The sequence below is a fragment of the Protomyctophum bolini genome (genome assembly GCF_963924005.1).
Source record: "Protomyctophum bolini genome assembly, chromosome: 19".
Classification (NCBI taxonomy): Eukaryota; Metazoa; Chordata; class Actinopteri; order Myctophiformes; family Myctophidae; genus Protomyctophum; species Protomyctophum bolini.
Genome location: NC_137880.1, coordinates 36,092,638 through 36,116,778, shown reverse-complemented (window position 1 = coordinate 36,116,778; position 24,141 = coordinate 36,092,638). Strand labels below are relative to the sequence as shown.

The window sequence follows — 24,141 nt, the reverse complement described above, 5'->3', positions numbered from 1 at the left end:
GACCGCATGACAGACAGGCAGGCAGGCAGGCAGGCAGACAGACAGACAGACAGACAGGCAGGCAGGCAGACAGACAGACAGACAGACAGACAGACAGACAGACAGGCAGGCAGGCAGGCAGACAGGCAGACAGACAGACAGACAGACAGACAGACAGACAGACAGGCAGGCAGGCAGGCAGGCAGAGATCAAATCAAAAATAAATGGCAAAATAGAATTGCCAATCTAAAGTATCTCCCTGGACATCGTCACCTGCAGTGGGTCGAGCTAAAAACTATATGCCGTTGTGCGCTACATGTCCTGATGGCTGAGCTGACTACTAGTGTGCGCTTGTTCAAGAAAGCATCACAATGTGAAAATAGGATGGGAATCAGGTGCTGTACTGTATGTGAGCACATACTGTACGAGATACTCGAAATATATACTTTAACCCATTCTGACCTGAGATCAGATTCATACGAGATTTCCACTGGACACACATTGGTCTGATTAACCCATTCTGACCTGAGATCAGATTCTAAAAATGTCAGTCGCTCTTCGATTTTTCAAAAATAGCAGACCTACAAGCTCGTAGCGCGCCACTCGGTGGCGCGCTACGAGCTTGTAGATCTGCTATTTTTCAATAGCTAAAGCATAACATGATGCCAACACCAATATGGGTTCCCGTTCAGAATGGGTTAAACTAATATATACTTGAAAAAAGACCGATACCGGTGGAAACGTTGTATGTCCTGCCTGCTGTGATTGTGTATGAATAAATACTTGGAGCATTACAAAAGTGAGTTGCGAGCCTTTGCCTTTCTTCACATACTGTACAGTACTGTACGAGGACATTGTCTCGTAGGTCGGTGCATTGCACTGAAACAACAGTATATACAATGACATCCTCAATGATTTACTGTACAACTAATTACTCAACAAAGATAAGCAAAAATAATATAAGAAAAATTCAATATGGAACATGCAGCATTAGAAGAAATGTATAGGCCCTATCATCAATCTGTGCTGTCTCACTGTAGGAAACGTTGTATAGTAGTAAACAGCAAAAGGAGATACTTTACAACCTGAAGCTTGGCTGCTTCCACACAATTCACCACACAGGAGGAGTTGAAAATCTATTATGGTACATTTGCTTCAAGAGTGATTTGGAAACCTGTGGTGTTCTTCATTTCCCTACATTGCGTGTGGTCATTTATGCTACATATATGCGTTGCTCAGGTGGGGTTCAATGGAACCGGCAGACTCCAGTCCATATCTTCCCCCACTATACTAGGTCTGGACTGGACTGCTGTGCGGCTAAAGTTAATAAGCCCAAACTCTAAACTAAAGAAAGGCATCCTCTCTGGCCTCGGTGACCCTTCGATATAATATACTAACAGCCCGGAGAGAAACCCAATATCTGGTGGATACTCTGAGCAGCAGAGGAAGTTCTCGCGGCGCGGCAGGGCGGGCGGGCGGGTTCCTTCTGCAACCAAAGCACGACTGTTGCAATTTCATTTCCTTCCCACTATAGCCTCCCCGAAAATGAGGAAACACGCTCCGCTTGGTTTTTTTCTAACCAATGGCAGATGAGCGCTTGGCCGAACAGCTAAGGGTCCGAGCAGAAGGTGGACGGACGGACGATGCTATCAACGGGGGGGGAGGAGGGGGGGGGGCTTGTTGTCGGGAACAAAGGTACTTCATTGTTAATCCATTTAGAACTGAGGACGATTCTACTAAATGTCTTCTAAAATCGTGACAGTTTTCTGGGAAAACCCCCATGTTTCTATACGTCAGTGGTTCTCATACTATTTCATGTCAAGGACCCCCAGAATCATCATCAAGGACCCCTAGAATCATCATCAAGGACCCCTAGAATCATATGTATTTGGCCTCCGACCCCCATCTGAAAATGTGTTTTTTCAGGGACCTCCCAGTAGCAAAGATTTGAGTTAAAAACATTCGCTCTGAAAGAATATATATTCCGAATTAGTGTCACACTTTCACGATTTTTCAAAAATAGCAGACCTATAAACTCGGTGCCGCACTAAGAGCTTGTAGATCTGCTATTTTCCAATAGCTAAAGTATAACATAATCCTTAAAACACAACAGCGGTTCCCGTACAGAATGGATTAACTTCTATATAGTCATGTGACTTTTCTTTTCTTTTCTTTCTTTCCTTTTTTTGTCGTTTCGGGGGAAACTTTTGGACGATGTTTGGGGTGAATTCAGGGATTGTCGGTGAAACGTTTTCTCGAAGGTTACATATCTGGTCAAATAATTTCATATGTGAATAATATGTACTTAAGAGAGAAATGTTAACATCTGGTACTAATTCCATCTCCTCTCTCTATCCTTGAAAGCCTCAATATACGTTTTTTTTCCCCGTTTTCTTTTTAGCATTCGAACACAGTGAGGAGGAATCTTGATGTGAATATCATTTACAGAGGGTGAAGGAAATAGTCACACAGCACACACACGACGCGCGCACACACACGACGCACACACACACACGCACACACACACACACACACACACACACCAGCAGTCCTGTCCGACTAGCATCAGAAACCGGGGCAGTCACAGTATGAGATAATCTCCACTCGAATGACCTCACAGTCGTCCCACGCCAGACTCCGAGTATAGGCCAGGGTCTATGTCTAAAACAGAGAGAAACACCTCCACACATTCTCTCGTGCACACTGCACACACGCACCCGCACGCGCGCGCGCGCACACACACACACACACACACACACACACACACACGCACGCGCACACACTCTGTCTGCTGGCCATAAGAGCAGCTTATGAAGAGAGAGGATTAAAAGTAAGGCAGAAAAAAACAAGAGAGTGAAACTGAGCTAAAGTCTAACAAGAAACCCTTAACACATTCACATCCAGACATGTTCATTTACAGTGTAATGAAGCCGTAATGGTTTGTTACAGTGCAGCAGGGATGATACTATGGCAGCCTCGCACCAGTTTATGTCTGAGCACACACACACACACACACACACACATACACACACACACACACACACACAGTCACACACACACACGTTTGTATTACTATACCTGTGAGGACATCAAAATGTTGAAAAATAGGAAAAAGCATGTCACAGCACGACGCATTATGTGAGCTTTTACAGTAGATTGGCCATTTTCCAGGCAGTGCAACAACACTGGCACCAAACCCAGCATAAATCAGGCAACTCCAACTCCAATCCCTGAACCTAAACATCTAAAAACATTTTCATAATTTTAAGCCTATATAACTTTAAAAATCATATTTAAACCAAATAAAACAACCATTTATTTACTGCATGTTTGTCCTCACAATGTCTATTATTTCTCAAATTCTTACTATACACTTGTGGGGACAATTGGCCCTCATTATAGCAGCACACACACACACACGCGCGGACACACGCATGCTCTCACACACACACACACACACGGACACACGCGTGCTCTCAAACACACGCACACGCAGATTGTGGTTTCCTGTCTGGTGTGTCCTTCTAGCCCACGCTCCTACTAGATGGATTCTCCAGTCTGTTCGGGGGTGGGTTGGTGGGGGGGTTTTGACTCCGTCAGACTGCGGCTGTGGCTTAGAGGCTGTCTGTGACCCGCTAACCCCACACCTTGCAGGCTTTCCCCTGACTGACCAAACACTCACACGGACTGGCTGAGGTTATGAATTGGCAACAGGGTAGGTGAGAACTGAGAACTGAACGGCTCTGAGCTTCGCTGCTCCGTCTGTCTCCTACACGGCGTTTTTGAACCGTGCCCTTTTTCGCCCCTGAGGTGACGCCGGCAACAATAAATTACTTACTATGGGACTTCATTACCACTTTGTGGCTTTAAACCATTCTGACCTGAGATCAGATTCTAAAAAAAATGTCTGTTTGAAAATAACAGTTTTCTGAAAAAAAGCTATGTTTCTATGTCAGTCGTTCTTTTCGATTTTTCAAAAATAGCAGACCTACAAGCTCGTAGCGCGCCACTCGGTGGCGCGCTACGAGCTTGTAGGTCTGCTATTTTTAAATAGGTAAAGCATAACGTAATGCTAACACCAAAAGGGGTTCCCGCCTAAAATGGGATAAATTACTTCTATGGGACTTCATTACCACTTCGTGGCTCCTTTAACCCGTTCATACGAGGACGGGGAGCCACTTTTGATGTTTTTTTTTTTTAAACATTTTTATCCCACGATTTCGCTAAACCATTTCTTTCACCCAGTAGTGTCAATTATCTCATGTAATCCTGCGGGCTCTACACTTCCCTCTGCCAACCTATAGGGAGGGCAGCGGACTGACCTCATGCTTCCTTCTATGCATGAGGAGTCCAAGCGGCTTCTTTTCACCTGGCAGGGGGGGGGGGGGGAGACTAGTTGGTGCACTCCTTTTTCCATCTACACCAAATCTATTTGCCAGAAATAGCTGCTGATCTACAAGCTTAAAACGAGTCACTCACACTACTGCTTTGTTTTGGGACAAATTTCAGCATACATACATTATATATTTCCCCCATGCAGGCATGCAGAACATTACAGTATGTTGAGGTTCAGGTGCTAAATAAAATGGTACAGATCTGCTTATTGGATAATCTCCACATTGGTATAATGATATAACCAGAGCCATCTAATAGAAAGAGTTACGACATTGAGGGGGCAGAAACCCAGCGCTGTTCATGCAGCCTGCCCTGAACTGAGACAAAGCTGGAGTTGGAAATACATTGTTTTCAACGAGGGCGGCGCAAATAAGAGCTATTTAAATAAAGCATCTGTGCAACATGACAACTGTGTTACAGTATTGTACAGTAACAACTTAAAGTCTCTGTAATGTTTATGTTGTACTATATTACTACAAAACTATCTAAACTAAAAGGGATTTAAGATCTTTAAAGCTGGGCTGTTGCCCTGTGAGTCCAATGCATTTCTGCCTATACTTCCGGGTCCAGGACTTGTCCCAGTTGGTTGTCCACCATTCTCAATAGAAGTCTATGTAGGAGAGACTCCATTGGACTGAAGCCCCACAAAGTGAACTCTGTCTATATCTATAAAGGCTGAGGGTAAAAAACTAAAGAATACGGTGGGTCTCTCAATCCCCTCACTCCACCGTCCATGTGTCAACCTTAATCTGTCTATATCTATAAGGCTGAGGGTAAAAACTAAAGAATACGGTGGGTCTCTCAATCCCCTCACTCCACCGTCCATGTGTCAACCTTAATCTTAAATCATACAGCAATCATATTGATATTGAACGGAACCTGAGGTGCAAAGAGTCTCTGTGTGTGAGGGTGCCAATAGGGGGACGCCAGAGGTGTGTGTGTGTGTGTGTGTGTGGTGGTGGTGGGGGGGTGGAGGGGTGTTGGGGTGTAGCTGTTATATTGGACTTAGTCCACATGCCTTGTTGTCGGGCAGATTCTGAGACCACCGTCTGTGATGCTGACATTAACTTAGAAATCAGGGTGCGGCCCCGCATGCAGCTCGCATTTAGCTACTGCTGCTGCTGTTGTGCATATAGGTTGCGTGTGTGTGTGTGTGTGTGTGTGTGTGTGCACGTTGTGTGTGTGTGTGTGTGCAATCTGTGCATGTGAACGTGCGTCACAGTGCGTGTGTGAGTTGTAGGGGGTGAAAGAGGGGTGCAACCTGACCCCCTTTCCTACTTTAACTTCATCCATGTTCTCTCTCTCCCTCTCTCTCTCTCTCTCTCTCGCGCACCTCTCTCTCTCTCTCACACACACACACACACACTGGGACAGTTGCCATGCTCTCTCCCTGTGCACCAAAGGAAAAGGTTGAGTCTAAAAAAACTTTCTCCCCTTCGTTTCTTCCTTTTTCTCTCTCTCCGCTCCCCTCTCCCCCCCCCACCCTCCCTCTCTCTCTCTCGCTCCCCCCCCCCCCTCTCTCTCCGCTCCCCTCTCCCCCCCCCTCTCTCTCTCCGCTCCCCTCTCCCCCCCCCCTCCCTCTCTCTCCTCTCTCTCTCTCTCTCTCTCTCTCTCTCTCTCTCTCTCTCTCTCTCTCTCTCTCTCTCTCTCTCTCTCTCTCTCTCTCTCTCTCTCTCTCTCTCTCTCTCTCTCTCTCTCTCTCTCTCTCTCTCTCTCTCTCTCTCTCTCTCTCTCTCTCTCCTCACTCTCTCTCTCGGCCATACATTAAAAGTCCTGCCAGGCTCCCTGGGGTCATCAACTCAACCCCCCCCCCCCCCCCTCAACCCCTCAACCCCTCGTTCTGCTTCCTCCCTCCTTCCCTGACTAGTCGACAGGCTGGAGACTTCAATCATGACCCTGTTGGACCAAGAAGCAGGGGGGGGGGGGGAGGTGCATATGTGCGCGCGCGCGTGTGTGTGTGTGTGTGTGCATGGGTTTTAAAGGCCATCCACACCAAACACCGTATATCGTTCACCACGGTCGTGCAGGACTCTAATTGAGTATGAATTTTTACTATCATATTTGGAGTGCTTGTTTGATGGTTGGCTACAGTGTCAGTTAAACTAAACCTGTGTGTGATTTACATCCAATGAGGACTCCTGTTTGCCTCTGTCAAGCTAAAATGTACACGTCCTATGGTGCAATGCTAAAAGGTAAACAGACGGTCGCTGCTTTCATATATGGAGTATACGGTTGTCTACGAACATAGTAACATCCGCGTAGTTAGCACCTTTAGGTACCGACAGCCTATAGCTACGTTTATGAACGTAGATAGCAGAGAAAAAGTTAAACACTTATCTAACCTTATTTTATGGCTTATTTACGGCCTATACAGTACACATACTGCTTGTAGATCTATAGGCTTTTCTCAGTGCAACAAAAACACGCCGTATACGTAATGAAGCACAACATTTGCTCCCTGCATGCATGCAGAGTAGACTCCCCCCCACACATAACGACAGGTGTACGTACGGTAACCGTACAGTTAAAAGGGACAACATTATAATGCTGCTCATGCATGCAGCACTTAGGTTTGGCCTCAGGGCTGCTCCTCGTCATGACAGCAGCGCTCCAGAGGACCCAGACGCAGGCCGGGCCATCGACAGGCAGGCGGCCAGAGAGGACGCCTGACCATAACACAGATGACGGAGGGAGGCTAGATGTGGCGGGACTCACTGGACTGGGGGGTGGAGGGTGGGGGGGGGGGGGGGGGGGTTGGAGGCTGGGGTGGGGGGGGGGGGGGGTATCGGGTATCAACAGACAACCCCCCTAAAAAACCCCTGTGTGTGTGTGTGTGTGTGTGAGGTCTGCTTCTCTGGTTTTGTTCCTTTTTTTCTCCCCGCCCCCCCTACCTTCAACAAAAGCAAAAAGACATTATATTTACACACAGTTTAGTTTGTTATCATTTTGTTATCATTTAAAGCAGCACTATATAGACCTTTCAGAACAACGAGTGGCCCAGGAAATGAATCGCAATGCATTTGTGTCCCATATGGCATCTTGTGCTTTCTTTATTTAAAGACCTTTTAAGCGTTGTACGAAGCCAACACACACAATATTTTGGACCAAACAAAGAATTAGAAAGAAGAAAAACAACAAAAAAAGGGTTGTTGTAACCTGCCGTTTTTTTTTCCTACTTTCTAATTCTTTGTTTGGCCCGAAATATTGTGTGCGTTGTCATGATTTGTCACGACAAGAGTTGGCTTCGTACGACGCTTAAAAGGTCTTTAAATAAATAAAGCACAAGATGCCTAATATGGGACACAAATGCATTGCGATTCATTTCCTGGGCCACTCGTTGTTCTGAAAGGGGGAGGGACTGCGCCGCTCTATACTGTATGTGACTTTATTCTACCTTTCTCTTCTATAACCCATTCTGACCTGAGATCAGATTCATACGAGGTTTCCACTGGACACACACTGGTCTGATTAACCCATTCTGACCTGAGATCAGATTCATACGAGGTTTCCACTGGACACACACTGGTCTGATTAACCCATTCTGACCTGAGATCGATTTTTCAAAAATAGCAGACCTACAAGCTCGTAGCACGCCACTCGGTGGCGCGCTATGAGCTTGTAGATCTGCTATTTTTCAATAGCTAAAGCATAACATGACGCTAACACCCGGTCAGAATGGGTTAATAGAAGAGCAGGGAGAGGAAATACAACCACCCCCATTTGTAAGTGATAGTGTTATTAACATACTCCATACACAGATTGGACAAAATGTTATTGAATTCATTAAAAAGGTTGCATAATACAGTAGTAAGGCTTAAATTATGTTTTTTTTTTTTTACCCTACAAATTTAGAAATTGTAGCAAAAATGGTGAGTATGAAAATATTAAAAAAAAAAAAGATTATAAAAGATAGTTACATCACTAACTACTCACTGAGTCACTGCAATGAAATGACTTATTATTTTTGTGTAACTTTTGGCGACACTGCCAGCTTCATTACAGTGTGTCTATATATGGTGAGTTAGAACCACGATTCCCAGAATTCAGTTCAAAACTAAACCACAGAAGTACCGCTCCAGATCCAAAGCTTCAGGGCCCCTGTCAGAAATGGTACTGTATGTATTCATTTTAAATTACATTAAAAAAAAACATTTCTGGTACATACCGCTTACTTGGGGGAATTATTTTGTGTTGGCGGGGCAGAGACTAGCATTTAGAAAACGTTGTCAAAAAATCAATGTATGTGGAAATATTATTGTTAAAAGTAAAAAATATACCAGTGAAAGATTGTATCAAATTACTTTTGTTTAATTGATTTGGAAATTTCACACGCTACCTTAAATTAAACTAATGGTTATGAACAAAAAAAGACGAAAGAAAAAAGAAAACAGGCCAAAGAAAAATGTTGACCAACTATATTTAAGTTACACAATGTGTACAGTGTCGTAGAGTTAAATGAACAGAGGATTGTACAAGGATTGTACAGTGCAGGCATTTTATATATATATATATATATATATATAGCCACGCCTGAATGTACAGTATAAGGCCCTGTGTGGTCTGATTAAAATGTCCTTGCTCTGGCCTCTCGTTTCAAAAACCTGAACAATGAATCAATGTCTCTGAAGCCACAGCTCATATTCACATTATAAATGATATCACTGCACTATTTAAAGCAGGTGAAGTAATTGTGGAATATGCACATTAATATTTGATATTAGGATGTCAGTGGTGGCAAGACAAATACACCCCCATCTCTCTCTCTCTCTCTCTCTCTCTCTCGACAGTTTTCTGAAAACACACTATGTTTCTATGTCAGTGGTTCTCACACTATTTCATGTCAAGGACCCCCAAAATGATGATGTATTTGGCCGCGGAACCCCCATCTCAAAATATGTTGTTCCAGCCAGGGACCCCCCCCCAGAAGTAAAGATATGAGTTAAAAAAAGTTTGCACAGAAAGAATAATATATTCAAAGATTTGCGCCACATTTTCACGATTCTTCAGAAATAGCAGACCTATACAAGCTCTTAGCGAACTTGTAGGTCTGCTATTTTTCAATAGCTAAAGTGTAACATAATAGCTTAAAACACCAAGCGGTTGGTTCCCGCCCAGAATAGGTTATTTCTCTCTCAGTGTTTGAGCGTGTGTGTGTTTGTGTGTGTGTGTGTGTGTGTGTGTACATGCGTGCGTGCATGCATGCATGCGTGTGTAATTGTGTGTTGTGGTGGTGTAAGTGTGTGAGTGAGTGACAGTACACTCAATGGTCCTGGCGGGTAATCTAAACCAGGTCACAACTGACAGAGACAACACACAAAAAGTGCAAGAAAAACAACAACATATTTCATGTGCCGCGTCCCACTTCACGCCATTGTTACTATTGGGGCTGGCAGGTCACAGAGAGAGAGAGAGAGAGAGAGAGAGAGAGAGAGAGAGAGAGAGAGAGAGAGAGAGGCGAGCTTGGTGGAGCAGGAGGGGATGAAATTACACCTGTTCTGGTGGCTGCCTAACGACTTTGAAATGCGAGTGGACCTTCTCTCTCGCCGCCAAAATCATTTTCCCAACAATACGAGCTGATCTTTAAACAAGCAGAACTGGGTCGTCGCTGCCTGACGGCCGCACGCCGTCCGGGGACAGTCAGTCACCTTCGCGCTTCGGGCCGTACGGCGGTGTCGCGACTCGCCACCGCCAGAGGCATAGCAGATGTACAAGCTAGCTCACGATACGTCCTGCAATTTCGTCGACTAAAACTAAGACGAAAAATGTTCGTCGACTACCTATTCTCACTGACAAAAACTAAATGGAAACTAAATGAAAACTAAGCTACGGTGACTAAAAAACTAAGACTAAATATACCGACAATTTCGTCGACAAATAAAAACTAGACTAAAATGTTAGGAAGGGACTAGTGGACGAGAGATCCAGTATAAGTCATTTTACACTTGGTTGCATGCTGAAAATAGCTGATCTACAAGCTCACAACGCGACGCGTCGTGAGCTTGTAGATCAGCTATTTTCAGCAAGTGTAAAAACACTCATTACGACGGCATCAAGACCCAACCAAAATACATTTTAGTCGACTAAATCAACTGTAGATTTAGTCGACAAAAATCTTATGACATTTAGTCGACTAAAACTATAGACTATAACACTTAAGACATTCCAGGTGACTAAAATGTGACTAAAACTAAATGAAGTTTCAGTCCAAAGACTATGACTAAAACTAAAATAGAGATTTGCTGCCAAAAACAACACTGATTCTATTACGGCCCAAAGCTTCATACCTGAATTGTATTATGAACGGCCCACCCAACAGTTTGGGATTTTTTTTCTACATTCAATTGTTTTAACCTGGGCATTTCCCAGAGTATAATTGTTCCTTGTTCCTTGTTTTTCCGGTACCTTGCTTGTCTGGTTACATTTTGCTAAAAGGCTGAGTTACACTTTTTGTTCACAGAACACAACACACCTGCAAAAGACCATTGATATTAAAATATTGACAATGATAGTTAAATAGAGTCGTTTAAATGTGATGCTATAACGGTATATGTATGTGACTTTGTTATAGTCCGAAGGTACATTTATGTCAGCAGATGTATAGTTGGCCCTCGGGTGTTTTAATATGTTATATTTTGGCCCCCACTGAAAAGATTTTGGACCCCCCTGGTGTGAAGCAGATTTACAAGCTCACAACATGTCGTGCTGCGACGCGTTGAGAGCTTGTAGATCTGCTATTCTCGGGGAGCAACCCAGCATTCTTTAGCTATAGAGATGCGGTGTGTAACTGTGTATACGACATGGATTTCTAAACGAATTTGTTCAGCGCAAAATACTGTGTCTGTTCATGTTTAGGAGACTTTAAAAAATAAAATCAATTCTCCTGAAGGCTGCCTTCATGGCATGGCCTGGAAAGGAAAGGAGAGGCATTTGCATTTCTTTCACCATGTAGTAAACGCTGCATTCGTGGTCTGGAGAGAGGGCAGTTGTTTTACAGACGGGTAAAAGGGCAGGGGCTGAAGCCCCCTTTGATGTCTATGTGTGCAGGTCCCTGGTGTAAAGGCTTTGTGGGTTTAGTGTTTGTGTGGTTATGGCTGTGCTTTATTGTTACACCTTGTTTACAAAAGGAAAAGGAAAGGGAAAAACTAGAACTGCACTCTGTTGAGTGCCTATACTTGCTTGTTGCACACGAGTAGGCCATAAATGGCCTTCGAGTCAGTATTAGAACCTGCATTTCAGTAACCTGACGCTGCCAGATCCAAAAAGCTTGCTACACAAATTTGTTTCACAGCTTATTTGGATCTGGGATCGCGGAAGCAAATTCGATGACGGGGCTGTTCCTTTTTTTCAAGATACATGGTAGATGATTGGATGGGAGCGTCTGTCTATCACCGTGTGGGCGTGCAAACACAACCAATCATATCGACGTGTCTATATACCGTCACATCCGCATCCCGCCTTTAGCTCACGCTGATTGGTTCGGTGCGAAGCAGATCTGACTCAGGGCTCAACTCTGTCAGAGATCCCAGATGAGTGTTGTGTTGGGGAATATGTTTCCGCAATACCGCCCTCATCTGGCAGCGTCAGGTTAGCATTTCATGTCAGTCAGTCACATTTCATGTCAGTCAGTCCGTCAGTCACGCGGGCCTCGTGACACGCTCCATATATATTACAATTTAGGCATTTAGCAGACGCTCTTAATCCAGAGCGACTTTAAATTAACTTAAAAAGCATGGCAACACATCAAATACATAAAAAGTAGTTATCACGAAGCTAAGAACGCAACAGTGGAATATCTATATAATGAAACTATACATTTAAACTATACATATTACATACTATACTATTCATATATACGACAGATATATGATACTAGAAGATCATGACACTGACCGCATCAAACCCTGGATCATCATAGCCATACATGGAGAACACTGGATCATCACCTAGATCTGCATATATGGAGCCGGCCAGCAACTCTACATCTGACCTTCCGGAGAACTATGTTGATCTGACCTCATCAAACCCTTTAGATCTCCATATATGGAAGCTGACCTATTCTGACATTCCACATGTTGATCCTTCCCCATCCGTCAATCCTCTTTGATGTCTCCCTTTTGACCGATACCGGTCCATTCAAACTCTAGACGGGCCTTTTTGTCCGATACCGGTCCATTCAAACTGACCCAAAGTCATCAGCACAGCTGTGCCCGGCAGCCGGCGAAAACTAGAGTTCTCAACAGGCCCGAAAAATGTATGCCTGGCCCTACCTGGGCCCTATAACTGCATGGGCCCTACCTGGGCCCTATAACTGCATGGGCCCTACCTGGGCCCTATAACTGCATGGGCCCTACCTGGGCCCTATAACTGCATGGGCCCTATATAGGGCTGCAACTAACGATTAATTTCATAATCGGTTCATCGGCCGATTATTTAAACGATGAATCGATTAATCGGATTATGGCACCTTTTTGCAATTACTTAAAAAAATTAGCTTCAAGTTATTTTAGGCATGTTGTAACTAATAATAAAGATAATAAAAATGAATACTCCTTCAAAATTAATATGTTACCCCCTTTTTTATCCAATTTGATTTCATTGCCATTCCTACTTGTAATGATACTGTAATCTGTAATGTTGACCGTGTATAGCTGACTGTCTTTCTTTCCATTTCTATCTCTGGGACCCCAATTTTTATATTTTAATTTCTATTGTAAAATCAATGTTGAGTCCATTTGGTTCCATTTTTGTACTCTGTTACAGACCCTTTACCCCCTAAGCACCCCCTGCCCACAAACCTAACTGTGAAGAAAAATATTCATGGATAAATAAAATATATGAAAGACAGAATTGACTTACTTTTATATAAATCATTACTATAAAATCATACTTTTTATTTTTGCAATGCTGACTTTTAGTGCCGCTCCGTTCTACCGTTAAGACATGCTCCTGCCCAGCGCACAGTACAGTCAAACAGCCCCCTCCCTCCTGAGCCTTGGAAGCGGAGGGGGGAGTCCTCTCAGCCCGCAGTGCTCACAGTCACATACGGCACGCTCAGTACAAGTCTGTCACTGTGACTTCTGTCCCCACGCTGTGTTCTTAACTTCTTTAACAGGTCGCTCGTATTTCTTTATGTAAGATAAAGAATCCGATGAACACGGAGAGCCAAAGAGGACTTGTTGCTGTTCCTCATGTTAGCGATAGCTGCTATATCAACAGTAAACACAACCTTGCTAGGCTAGCAAGCTAACGTTGCAACAGGATCGTTGCGGTGTGTGTGTGTGTGTGTGTGTGTGTGTGGGGGGAGACTGAAGTTGTGAGAGAGGGGTAGAATAGATGCGGAGCGCTCTGGTCACGTTCAAGACAATCTTGTGTTGTGTTTATACGACCCGTTGCATATTGTTCGTTCAGCCTAGTGCCGTTACTGAACGGTAAAAAGAAAGCAGCGTTATGTTATGTATATGGAAAACACCCGCGATAATAATCGCTAAGATAATTCGTTGGCAACGAATTCAATTATCGATTTTTATCGATTTAATCGATTCGTTGTTGCAGCCTTAGCCCTATAGCCTGAGCTAACGTGTTAAGTTTCTGGTCTATAGGGGTGGGTCGCGGCTGAGATTTAGCGCACGCCCTGATTGGATCTCACCGATCTGTCCGTCAGCCACTGGCCACTCCTCTCCCACCTAGTGAAGCGCTACGTCACATCATTTGGAGCCACGCCCACCCGGAAGCGTTGACTCCCACTTCTAGACCAAGGCAGCCAATGCGTTCCTCCAGGCTTTCATTTTTCGCGCAGACGAAATGAAAGCCTGGGTATGGAAGCTACATGGGCCCTAACTAGGCTGGCCCTAACTAGGCCAGCCTAAGGTCCACGTATGGGCATTCCCAGACCTGGGAAGGTCCACGTATGGGCATTCCCAGACCTGGGACCTTTACGTATGGGCATTCCCAGACCTGGGACCTTTATAGGGATGAGGTCGCACCTCTCTCGCCCTCAGGGTGATAGTGCTTGTGTGTTCATATTTTATGGGAAAAATATACAGTGCCTCTTAAAAACCAAACTTCATGCATGGTCAATATTGAAATGAGCCACATCGATTCGACACGCACACGCACACGCACACACACACACACACACACACACACACACACACACACACACACTTCCTAAAGCGATGTCCATGTCCAGTATTGTTTCTAATTAAGTCTCATTCCCTCTGACTGTTGCCATATGGTTACTGTACACTTTACTCTCTGAACCACATCTGTTGTGTGTTAGACACACACACACACACACACACACACACAGTCCTTATACCAAGCCTGGGTGGCCACTACGCTTGCTCACCTGTGCGTGCGCGCACGCACACACACACACACACACACACACACACACACACACACACACACACAGAGTAGAGTAGCATTTGACTCACCGTGTGTTCGCCGAGGTCCTGTGAGGTCTCCATGGTTTCTGGAGCAGCCACTCGTCACCTTTAAAGAAAGAAGAAAAGACAATAAAATAAGCTGGAAAAAATCAAATATAACACGTCCGTCCATCCAAATCCATTCTGGTTTGCGCCCTAACCTAACCCTACTGTACAGTGTAACGTATATGCACTGGTTTACCTGTTGGCCACACAGAACAGACACTACTGTAACAGTGTAACGTATATGCACTGGTTTACCTGTTGGCCACACAGAACAGACCCTACTGTAACAGTGTAACGTATATGCACTGGTTTACCTGTTGGCCACACAGAACAGCCACTTGAACCCTCCAGTCTTAAGAGAACTGGACTTGAGTTACAGCTGTAATCGGACCGCTTTCCCCCCACATCTCTTCGCCAGAAACAGCCGATCTACAAGCGCTTGTTATAGATCAGCTATTTTTGGCTAATGTCACCACCCCCCCCCCCCCCCCCCCCCCCTGCTGCTATAAGCAATAATAAGTCAACATTTTAATGACCTTTCTTTCTTTTTTGGTATTCAGACAGCCAGCAATGGGTAAAACTCTCTGTGACTAAAGCTTCTATAGGAACATCTTTGAATGCAGATTGCGGCCCATAGACGTGTCACCCCTAGATTCACCCCTGGATGTGTCACAGAGACTGTATACATTTTTTGGGGGGAGCGTTCTACCCATTGCTGGCTGTCTGAATACCAAAAAAATAATAATAATAATTAAAGGTCATTAAAATGTTGACATATTATTTGGCTCACTCATGCCAAAAGGAAAAGAGGTGAAAGCCGCATCATGAAAGTTTCCATTGTGCGGCATATTCATTTCTTCCTTTATGACCAACTGTCTGCATGCCCCCAACCCCCCCTCCCCCCCCCCATGCAGCTTGTCTCTGTGTGTGTGTGTGTGTGTGTGTGTGTGTTGTGTGTGTGTGTGTGTGTGTGTGTGTGCGTGCGTGCGCGTGCGTTTATGTGTGAGCAACAGGAGATAGAGACAGTCACAGACACGAGAGGGGAAACGGTGGCTTTAAACTTCAACATATCATCTTCAGCCCAGGGTGAAGCAGGGAGATAATTGCAGAAGTAAATATCAACAATGAAAAGGGAGAAGTGTAAATAATATGTCTGGCTGGCTGGGGACAGACTCAGTCTGGTTAGTGGAGGGCAGGCAGACAGTGAGGTGACCCTTTGACTGCCTGACGGGAGCAGCAGATGGACAGGTGTGTGTGTGTGTGTGTGTGTGTGTGTGTGTGTGTGTGTGTAATCGAGATGGAGAAGTTAAGGTTTTCGCCGTTACGAACTAAAATGCCATTTCTCTACTTTCCCTACATACGCGAGAGGAAGTGTAATCGCAAACCAAAACACACACACATCCCAAATTGTACAGTAAGAAAAACTAATAACTAAAAATCTGTCGTTATAGTTACTGCAATTTACTGTGAGATCTTCCAACTCAGGAGAGAATGATGTATCAGAAGCGTCTCAGTTTCATAGCGCCTGATGGAGGGGAAAGGAACTGGTTGGAATAACGTGTTCCTTTCCACGCGCTATACGTCCAACCAGGGAAACTACACCCTGTCAGGTGTAAAGAGCAACTTGGACACTCAGGCATGAAGGAAGCATGAGTTCAAGTCCGTTGCTCTCCCCTTGTCTGCCATATATGGGGGACTAGGTTGGCGGAGGGTGTGTAGAGCCAGGATCACATTAGATGATTGACACAGGGGTGAAAAATGGGTTACAAAAATCGTGGGATAAAAAATATATTTAAAAAAAGAAGCGTCTCAGTTTCAGTTTTGGCTGCTCATTTCCTTTGTGTCACCACGTGTATCCTTTGACTTCTCTCTCCTGATTGGATCAAATTGGTATCCTGACCTGAAAATGCATTTACCGTTTACTAAAGGTTTAGTTAATGAACAGACAGAATTATCAGAATATCAGGGCTGTTCAGAAACCCGCCCAGGCCACCAGTGACATTTTTATTATCGTGAGAACGATGGCTTCCATTTTCGCATTGCAACTTTTCAGGACTAGAAAGCCTGCAGTTTCTATTAGCTTGGGATTCCCCATCGATGATGTCACTGGTGGACGGGTTTCTGAACTGCCCACAGCCCTCCTATGAGACACGGACTGAGTAGAAAATAATGGAGCCATTTTATCATGATTATTACTGAGGATCTATTATATGAAGATAGGTTGAAAAGTGGTATCCACACAACCCGTTTCCACTAGAGAGCTTTCTACTATCAAACCACCAACAGACTCCAAATCTGCTTAAGATGCTACAGCTGTGGTCCTCAGCCATTTAGACTATATATCAGGGTCCACTTGACCACATCAGTGTGGACACTCACTCGCTCAGCTATAGCAGTGGTTCTCAACCTTTTCAGGCCAGGACCCCCCACAAAAAGTCATATTTCAACTGGGGACCCCCCAAAATAATCATATTTGAACTGGGACCCGACAAGCACTTGGAATTGTAGGAGTTGAGGCATTACATTTAGTTTGACGCCGTTTCACAGATAAATATTGTGATTTACAACCTCACAACGCCTCGTGAGCTTGCAGATCGGTTATTTTCCACAATATTTATTATTTCACTATTATATTATTTGACAATTTAGCCAATGTTTGATCAGTTTTTATAGTATAGTTTGTTGATTACTTTTGACTATTTTTTTTTAGGTATTAAACAGGTGTTAAAGGTCTCCCCATCTTGGGACATATATCGCCTCGGCCTCGCTCTGCAGGGGAACCTCACAGAGCCCAGGCCCGCTCTGGGGAACCTCACAGGGCCCAGGCCCGCTCTGGGGAACCTCACAGGGCCCAGGCCCGCTCTGGGGAACCTCACAGGGCCCAGGCCCGCTCTGGGGAACCACACAGGGCCCAGGCCCGCTCTGGGGAACCTCACAGGGCCCATAGCCCACTGAGGGCCTCTGCCTCGCTCTGGGGAACCTCACAGGGCCCAGGCCCGCTCTGGGGAACCTCACAGGGCCCAGGCCCGCTCTGGGGAACCTCACAGGGCCCAGGCCCGCTCTGGGGAACCACACAGGGCCCATGGACCTCTGAGAGCCTCGCTCTGGGGAACCTCACAGGGCCCATGCCCGCTCTGGGGAACCACACAGGGCCCATGGACCTCTGCCTCGCTCTGGGGAACCTCACAGGGCCCAGGCCCGCTCTGGGGAACCACACAGGGCCCATGGACCTCTGCCTCGCTCTGGGGAACCTCACAGGGCCCAGGCCCGCTCTGGGGAACCACACAGGGCCCATGGACCTCTGCCTCGCTCTGGGGAACCTCACAGGGCCCAGGCCCGCTCTGGGGAACCTCACAGGGCCCAGGCCCACTCTGGGGAACCTCACAGGGCCCAGGCCCGCTCTGGGGAACCTCACAGGGCCCAGGCCCGCTCTGGGGAACCTCACAGGGCCCAGGCCCGCTCTGGGGAACCTCACAGGGCCCATGGACCTCTGCCTCGCTCTGGGGAACCTCACCGCTGCCGACAACGTGCCTACGGTGAAACTCTGAGATGCAACGTGTCTCTGTGGTCCACACAGAACCCTGACCTACACAGTGACATTTCTTCCCCTATACGTTTCATTTATCTAACACATTTATCAATGATTAAGTGGGTTAAAGGTCTCGGGTCAACGGCCAACAGGTTCTTTCCATGCACAGCACATACACGGACCTAAAGGAAAAGGTGTATTCAATCTAAAATACAATACAAAACGATTTATTGAAATAAATTGCAGACGCATCGTGGTAATGAGAATTTCAGCAGAAACTTTCATGGTATCGAAAAAATAACATAATTATAATTATAATAATTATATTATATTATATATTATATTGTAATTATACAAGAAAGAGAATATAGGCTATACTACAAATTATATGTAATATTGTAATTTAATTATTAGACAGTTACTTTTATACTGAAAGTATCTAATGTATTTCATGTATTTCATGAGAACCATGTGTGGATGCATAATATGCATGATGTGTTGAAACAGAAGCAAGGACTCTTTCCATAAGGCTGATTCTACTACAGGCCCAGTAAACTGACCTTCTAAACAGCAGTAATCTATACTCTATGCAGGACATCCAAGACCAAGACAATATGCTGTTTGTACAATTAATGAATCAATTTCTTGCAGCTGTAGGCATTTATGTATATCATAACCATAGCCTACGCCCTGTACAGTATGCCTGTGTGTGTATGTGTGTGCGCGCGAGAGCGTGTGTGTGTGCGGCTGCGCGCGCGCGGTGGACTCTGGCATGGACTTAAACTAACTGGCATCCTTTTAATTTTTCATAGCTTGGCCTGAAACCGAAGACAATAATGCGTCTCTCAGGCGAATTGATTTGTGCCCAAGACAACCCCTCACCCCCACGCACCCTCCACCCCTCCACCTCTCTCTGGCTCGCATGCTTGTTCGCTCTCACCTCTGTGGAGGACAGAAGTATAGCTTAAGCAGGACATCCCATTATATCTGATAGAGGCTTTTTTAATCTCCCCTTCACGTTTTATCCCCTCCCGCCATGGCTCTCAGCTCGCCCGCGGAACGGTCACCCGACCCCCCCCCCGCATGCGCTGCAACCAATCAATACCACCCTGCCATTTCCGTCACAATCCCAGAAGAGAAGAATTATCCCATTCTGACCCGAGATCAGATTCTAAAAATGTCGTCTACACATCCTGACAGTTTTCTGAAAAAGCTTATGTTTCTGTGTCAGTCGCTCTTCGATTTTTCAAAGATAGCAGACCTATACAAGACCTATACAAGCGGGCCACTCGGTGGCGCGCTAGGAGCTTGTATAGATCTGCTATTTTTCAATAGCTAAAGCGTAACATAATGCTATAACACCAAAAGGGGGTCCCGCCAAAAATGGGTTATATTTCTCACTCGGCCCCATTGACAGCGACATGGAAGAAGAAACACATATGGGACACGTGGTATACGGCCCACCGTAGGGGAGAGGAGAGGAGAGGAGAGGAGAGGAGAGGAGAGGAGGGGTCCAAAGTGGACTGGATCGGGCGGGGGGGCTTACATATCTACGCTGTGGTAATTTCACGCCATAAAAGCCGGGGAGAGTAGAATGTTGAACAAACCGCATGATGCCTATCAACATGGGTCTCAATTATCCCATTCTGAACGGGAACCCTGCATTTTGGTGTTTAGCATCGTGTTATGCTTTACCTATTTAAAAATAGCAGATCTACAAGCTCATAGCGCGCCACCGAGTGGCGCGCTACGAGCTTGTAGGTCTGCTATTTTTGAAAAATCGAAGAACGACTGACATTTTTTTAAATCTGATCTCAGGTCAGAATGGGTTCATCAGACCAGTGTGTGTGTCCAGTGGAAACCTCGTATGAATCTGATCTCAGGTCAGAATGAGTTATACCGCATATACTGTATATACAGTATACTCACAGCATGGTGTGGGCTGGGTCGGTTGTATATAGTGTAGAATGAAAACGGGTCGTTCATTAAATTATGATATTATTAGCCTATTAGGGATACATATCTTGCGCCATGTATGCAACCCTTAACCCATTCTGACCTGAGATCAGATTCATACAAGGTTTCCACTGGACACACACTGGTCTGATGAACCCATTCTGACCTGAGATCAGATTCTAAAAATGTCAGTCATTCTTCGATTTTTCAAAAATAGCAGACCTACAAGCTCGTAACGCGCGCTATGAGCTTGTAGATCTGCTATTTTTCAATAGCTAAAGCATAACATGATGCTAACACCAAAATGGGTGCCCGGTCAGAATGGGTTAAACCCTTATCCCTAAACTTATTTGCCTTTTTTTTTGTATTTTAATTTTTTTTGTTTAAATAGTTAAAATATAGCTGATCTATACAAGCTCACAACATGTAGATGTATTGTATAGATCGGCTATAGTTGAACTATTTTAAAATTATTTTCAAAATAGTAAAACATGGTAAATACGTTTAGGGATAAGGGTGGCTGCAAGATGGAGCCCATATATATATATATATATATAGAAAACGTTTTTAATGACAGAATTGTTTTAACCCATTCTGAACGGGAACCCATTTTGGTGTCAGCATCATGTTATGCTTTAGCTATTGAAAAATAGCAGATCTACAAGCGCGCTACGAGCTTGTAGGTCTGCTATTTTTTGAAAAATCGAAGAGCGACAGACATTTTTAGAATCTGATCTCAGGTCAGAATGGGTTAATCAGACCAGTGTGTGTCCCGTGGAAACCTCGTATGAATCTGATCTCAGGTCCGAATGGGTTAATTGAAATATAGAGAAAAAGGTGGAAAATTTTCAGTCACTCCAGTCAGTGTATATAGAATGAAAAGAGTAATTCATGGAATTATGATATTAGACTATAGGAAACGTTTAATGACAGAATCGTTTTAATTGAAATGGGGGGAAAAAGGTGGAAAAATGTCAGTGGGAGTGTGGGGGGGTTCCAAAACGTTCTGGCATGTATAGAAGGTGCGTTATGACACGCAAGGGGGTGGAGGTGGGGGGACGGACGTCTCAAAATACCATTCCGCATGAAGTGCCTGTGTGTCACCACGTATACGGTTTACTGCTATTGTCATAAAGACATTTCAGGCGTTTACTACTATAACTTTAAGGGCCGCACTATTTTCGGCAGCGATATATACTGACGGGCAGACAGACGACTTTCATTTGTGGAACTCTAAATGCACTGCGTAAAAAAATATCGTCTGTGCGTAATTATCGTCAATGATGCAGGAGGACACGCATGGCTAGAAACGACGTTATTAAGAATATGAGGGAAATTAAATGGCGTGGCAAACCTGCAGTCAGAGCGTGACATTTTGTGTTTTCTTTATAGACCTATTGCACCATAACCATAAGTTAATGTGTGTTCAGTGGACGGTTTCTTTTGTCGTGTATAATTTCCAATGCGAACGCGGTGGATAGGCAGCACCTGCATGGCCACTTTGTTCAGCGACAGCGAGGCTAATTGGCAAAAGCAAGAATGGAGTGGGGAAAAGCTTCCTCTAAAAACTGTACAGTATAGCCTATGTACATTTTGTCTGGAAACACTTGAAATAGGCCTATATACGCAAATAATAAATATGGCATGCGTAAAGTGCATGCGGACTCTCCAGATGAGTCCAGAATATAGTAGACCATACCTAATCATTATTATCCGAATAGCAATATATCCTTAACTGCCTATTGAAGGCTGCTAGTTAAAGTTGACAAAACTATACACTAAACTAAAAATCTGTTTAGGGTTATAAGAACACTAAATTAATTCAGGGTGAATATATGAATCTCGACTCGAGCCCCGTCGTCCATATGGATCAATATTGTCCACGCGTGATTAATCACAACTTTCACTATATTTCAAGTCACCACCGCGAGGCCGGGCAGATATCTATAGTCCTATATATTCCAAAATGCACACGCATGCTGGAATTGATTAATCAAATAATTTGGCCTGGCAGTCGAGTCCACTTAAAGCCGAGAATAATTCACCATAATAACCAATTATATAATGAGACCAAATCAAAACCCATGCGTGTGTGTGTGTGTGTGTGATCCATCTCTATGCGAGTTGGTTAACTGAGTCCTTTATGTGAAATCGATCCTGTATGGATTACTTTACGGTGCGGAGTAGGACTATCAGATTTTTGAGCCGACGACGCGTAACTTGTCATGTGTCGTTACTTTAGGGGCAGGCCGAGCTGGGCCAGGGCCATTCAAGCCCTCTGCAGCCCGCCCGAGTGGCGTGGCGTGGTGCTGTGTGTGTGTGTGTGTGTGTGTGTGTGTGCGGGGATAAGATTCCCATTTCCTAACATATCAAATATAAACACAAACTCCACGTGGAGATGGGAATTACGCGACGACGCGGAGGAGAGTGAGAGAAAGAGACCCCACACACAGACACACACACACACACACGCGCGCGCGCGCACAGACACACACACACACACACACACACACACACACACACACACCATCAGACGTATGGCGCGGTGGTGACGGTGCATGTTCTGAAGTTCTGCATCAGAGCCGCAATAATTCATAAGCGGACACACAGGACACGCACGACACTTAAAACCATACAATGTCAAGGAAAAGTATAGCCTATATAATTGAGTGGATAGACCTATAGCAGTGAAATAGGCTACCCTATAAAAACAAACATATCACTGTTATACATTTTCTTTCTTTTTTTTGTGATGTTGAAAAAAAAAATATATATATAGTGTCAAAACTGACCATTATTATTTAGCCTTTTCATTTTCAATGACAGCCTATAGTGAAGGAATTTAAGTCAGATATAAGTTATCTAAAGTTATCAGATAATAATAATAAGATAGCAGATAAGTATATACTTATCTGATAGCCAGGCTATATATACAAAGTCAGGACGTTCGGTTGAACCCAATACTTTATAAGATATAAATATCAATATTAAATCATCCAAGGAATTAAATCATCCCATCCCAGGCTTTAAATCTGTGAGCCCAAATTGCCCGATATAGCCTCTAATGTTCCAATTAGCTTATTATCATTAAATTGTTACACAGAAAAATCTATATGGTCATGCACATTATTATTATTTTCTTCCACAATACCGATTAGTAGGCCTACATACTGTGAGCGAATTGAAGTTAAAAACATACCCAGAGAGGAAGGGGGAAAAAATCTTGTTTTCGCACCTCCAAAAATAAAACCAAGCCAATTTTCTCTTCACTCCTTGGAAGTGTTCATGACAGAATGAAGTGCAGCGGCTTTGCTAAAAGCGGAGTGGAGAAGTGGACAGACAGACAGACTGACTGCTCTGCTCTCTGCTGCTGCTGTCACACTCACACTGACTATAGTTCACAAACTCCAACCCCTGGCCATTGCCAGCCAGCCAGCCCGCGGGTGGCCAGAATAACATAAACAACAACACTCGAGAAAAGTTACTGGTACTTTAAACACGCGCACAAATTAACAAACTTCTTCCTAGCGCAGCCCGTGGTGTAGTTATGTGATGTGGGAACCACTTAACGCTATTTAAACCGACAGCTGGGCGACTCTCCGGGAAAGAAAAAAGAGCATAATATTGAAGTCGTCGTCTTTTAGAGTTGTTATAAGAGCAGGGCTACATATTGTAGCATTAGAGAAAACCGCAGGCTAGTATATTATTGAAGACCCGAAGCCGTCTCCTGCAACGGTGTTGATCATTACTCAAAGTAGTACGCATGCGTCCAGCTGCCATGCGCACACGATTGGGCGTCCATCCAAAAGAAGTAATGGGGTATGGAAGAGACTAGGGGAGGGGGAGAGA

At 44.6% G+C, this 24,141-nt stretch overlaps 2 protein-coding genes across 7 annotated transcripts in view; one reads left to right on the top strand and one right to left on the bottom strand.

The window, feature by feature from the left end:
* The window catches only part of eya4 (EYA transcriptional coactivator and phosphatase 4), a 105,736-nt gene extending 81,739 nt beyond the window's left edge, over nucleotides 1-23,997 (bottom strand). For 3 of the 6 annotated variants that reach the window (XM_080790972.1, XM_080790973.1, XM_080790977.1), the window contains exons 1-2: nucleotides 23,492-23,997; nucleotides 14,811-14,868 (exon numbers count right to left, since the gene is read on the bottom strand). In XM_080790972.1, the coding sequence (XP_080647098.1) occupies nucleotides 14,811-14,843 (33 nt within the window). In that variant the 5' untranslated portion in view covers nucleotides 14,844-14,868; nucleotides 23,492-23,997. The remainder of the gene's footprint in view (nucleotides 1-14,810; nucleotides 14,869-23,491) is intronic. The other 3 variants (XM_080790971.1, XM_080790974.1, XM_080790976.1) reach the window with 1 other exon arrangement.
* The window catches only part of ccm2 (CCM2 scaffold protein), a 421,717-nt gene that overhangs the window by 188,016 nt on the left and 209,560 nt on the right, over nucleotides 1-24,141 (top strand). The window lies entirely within an intron of this gene.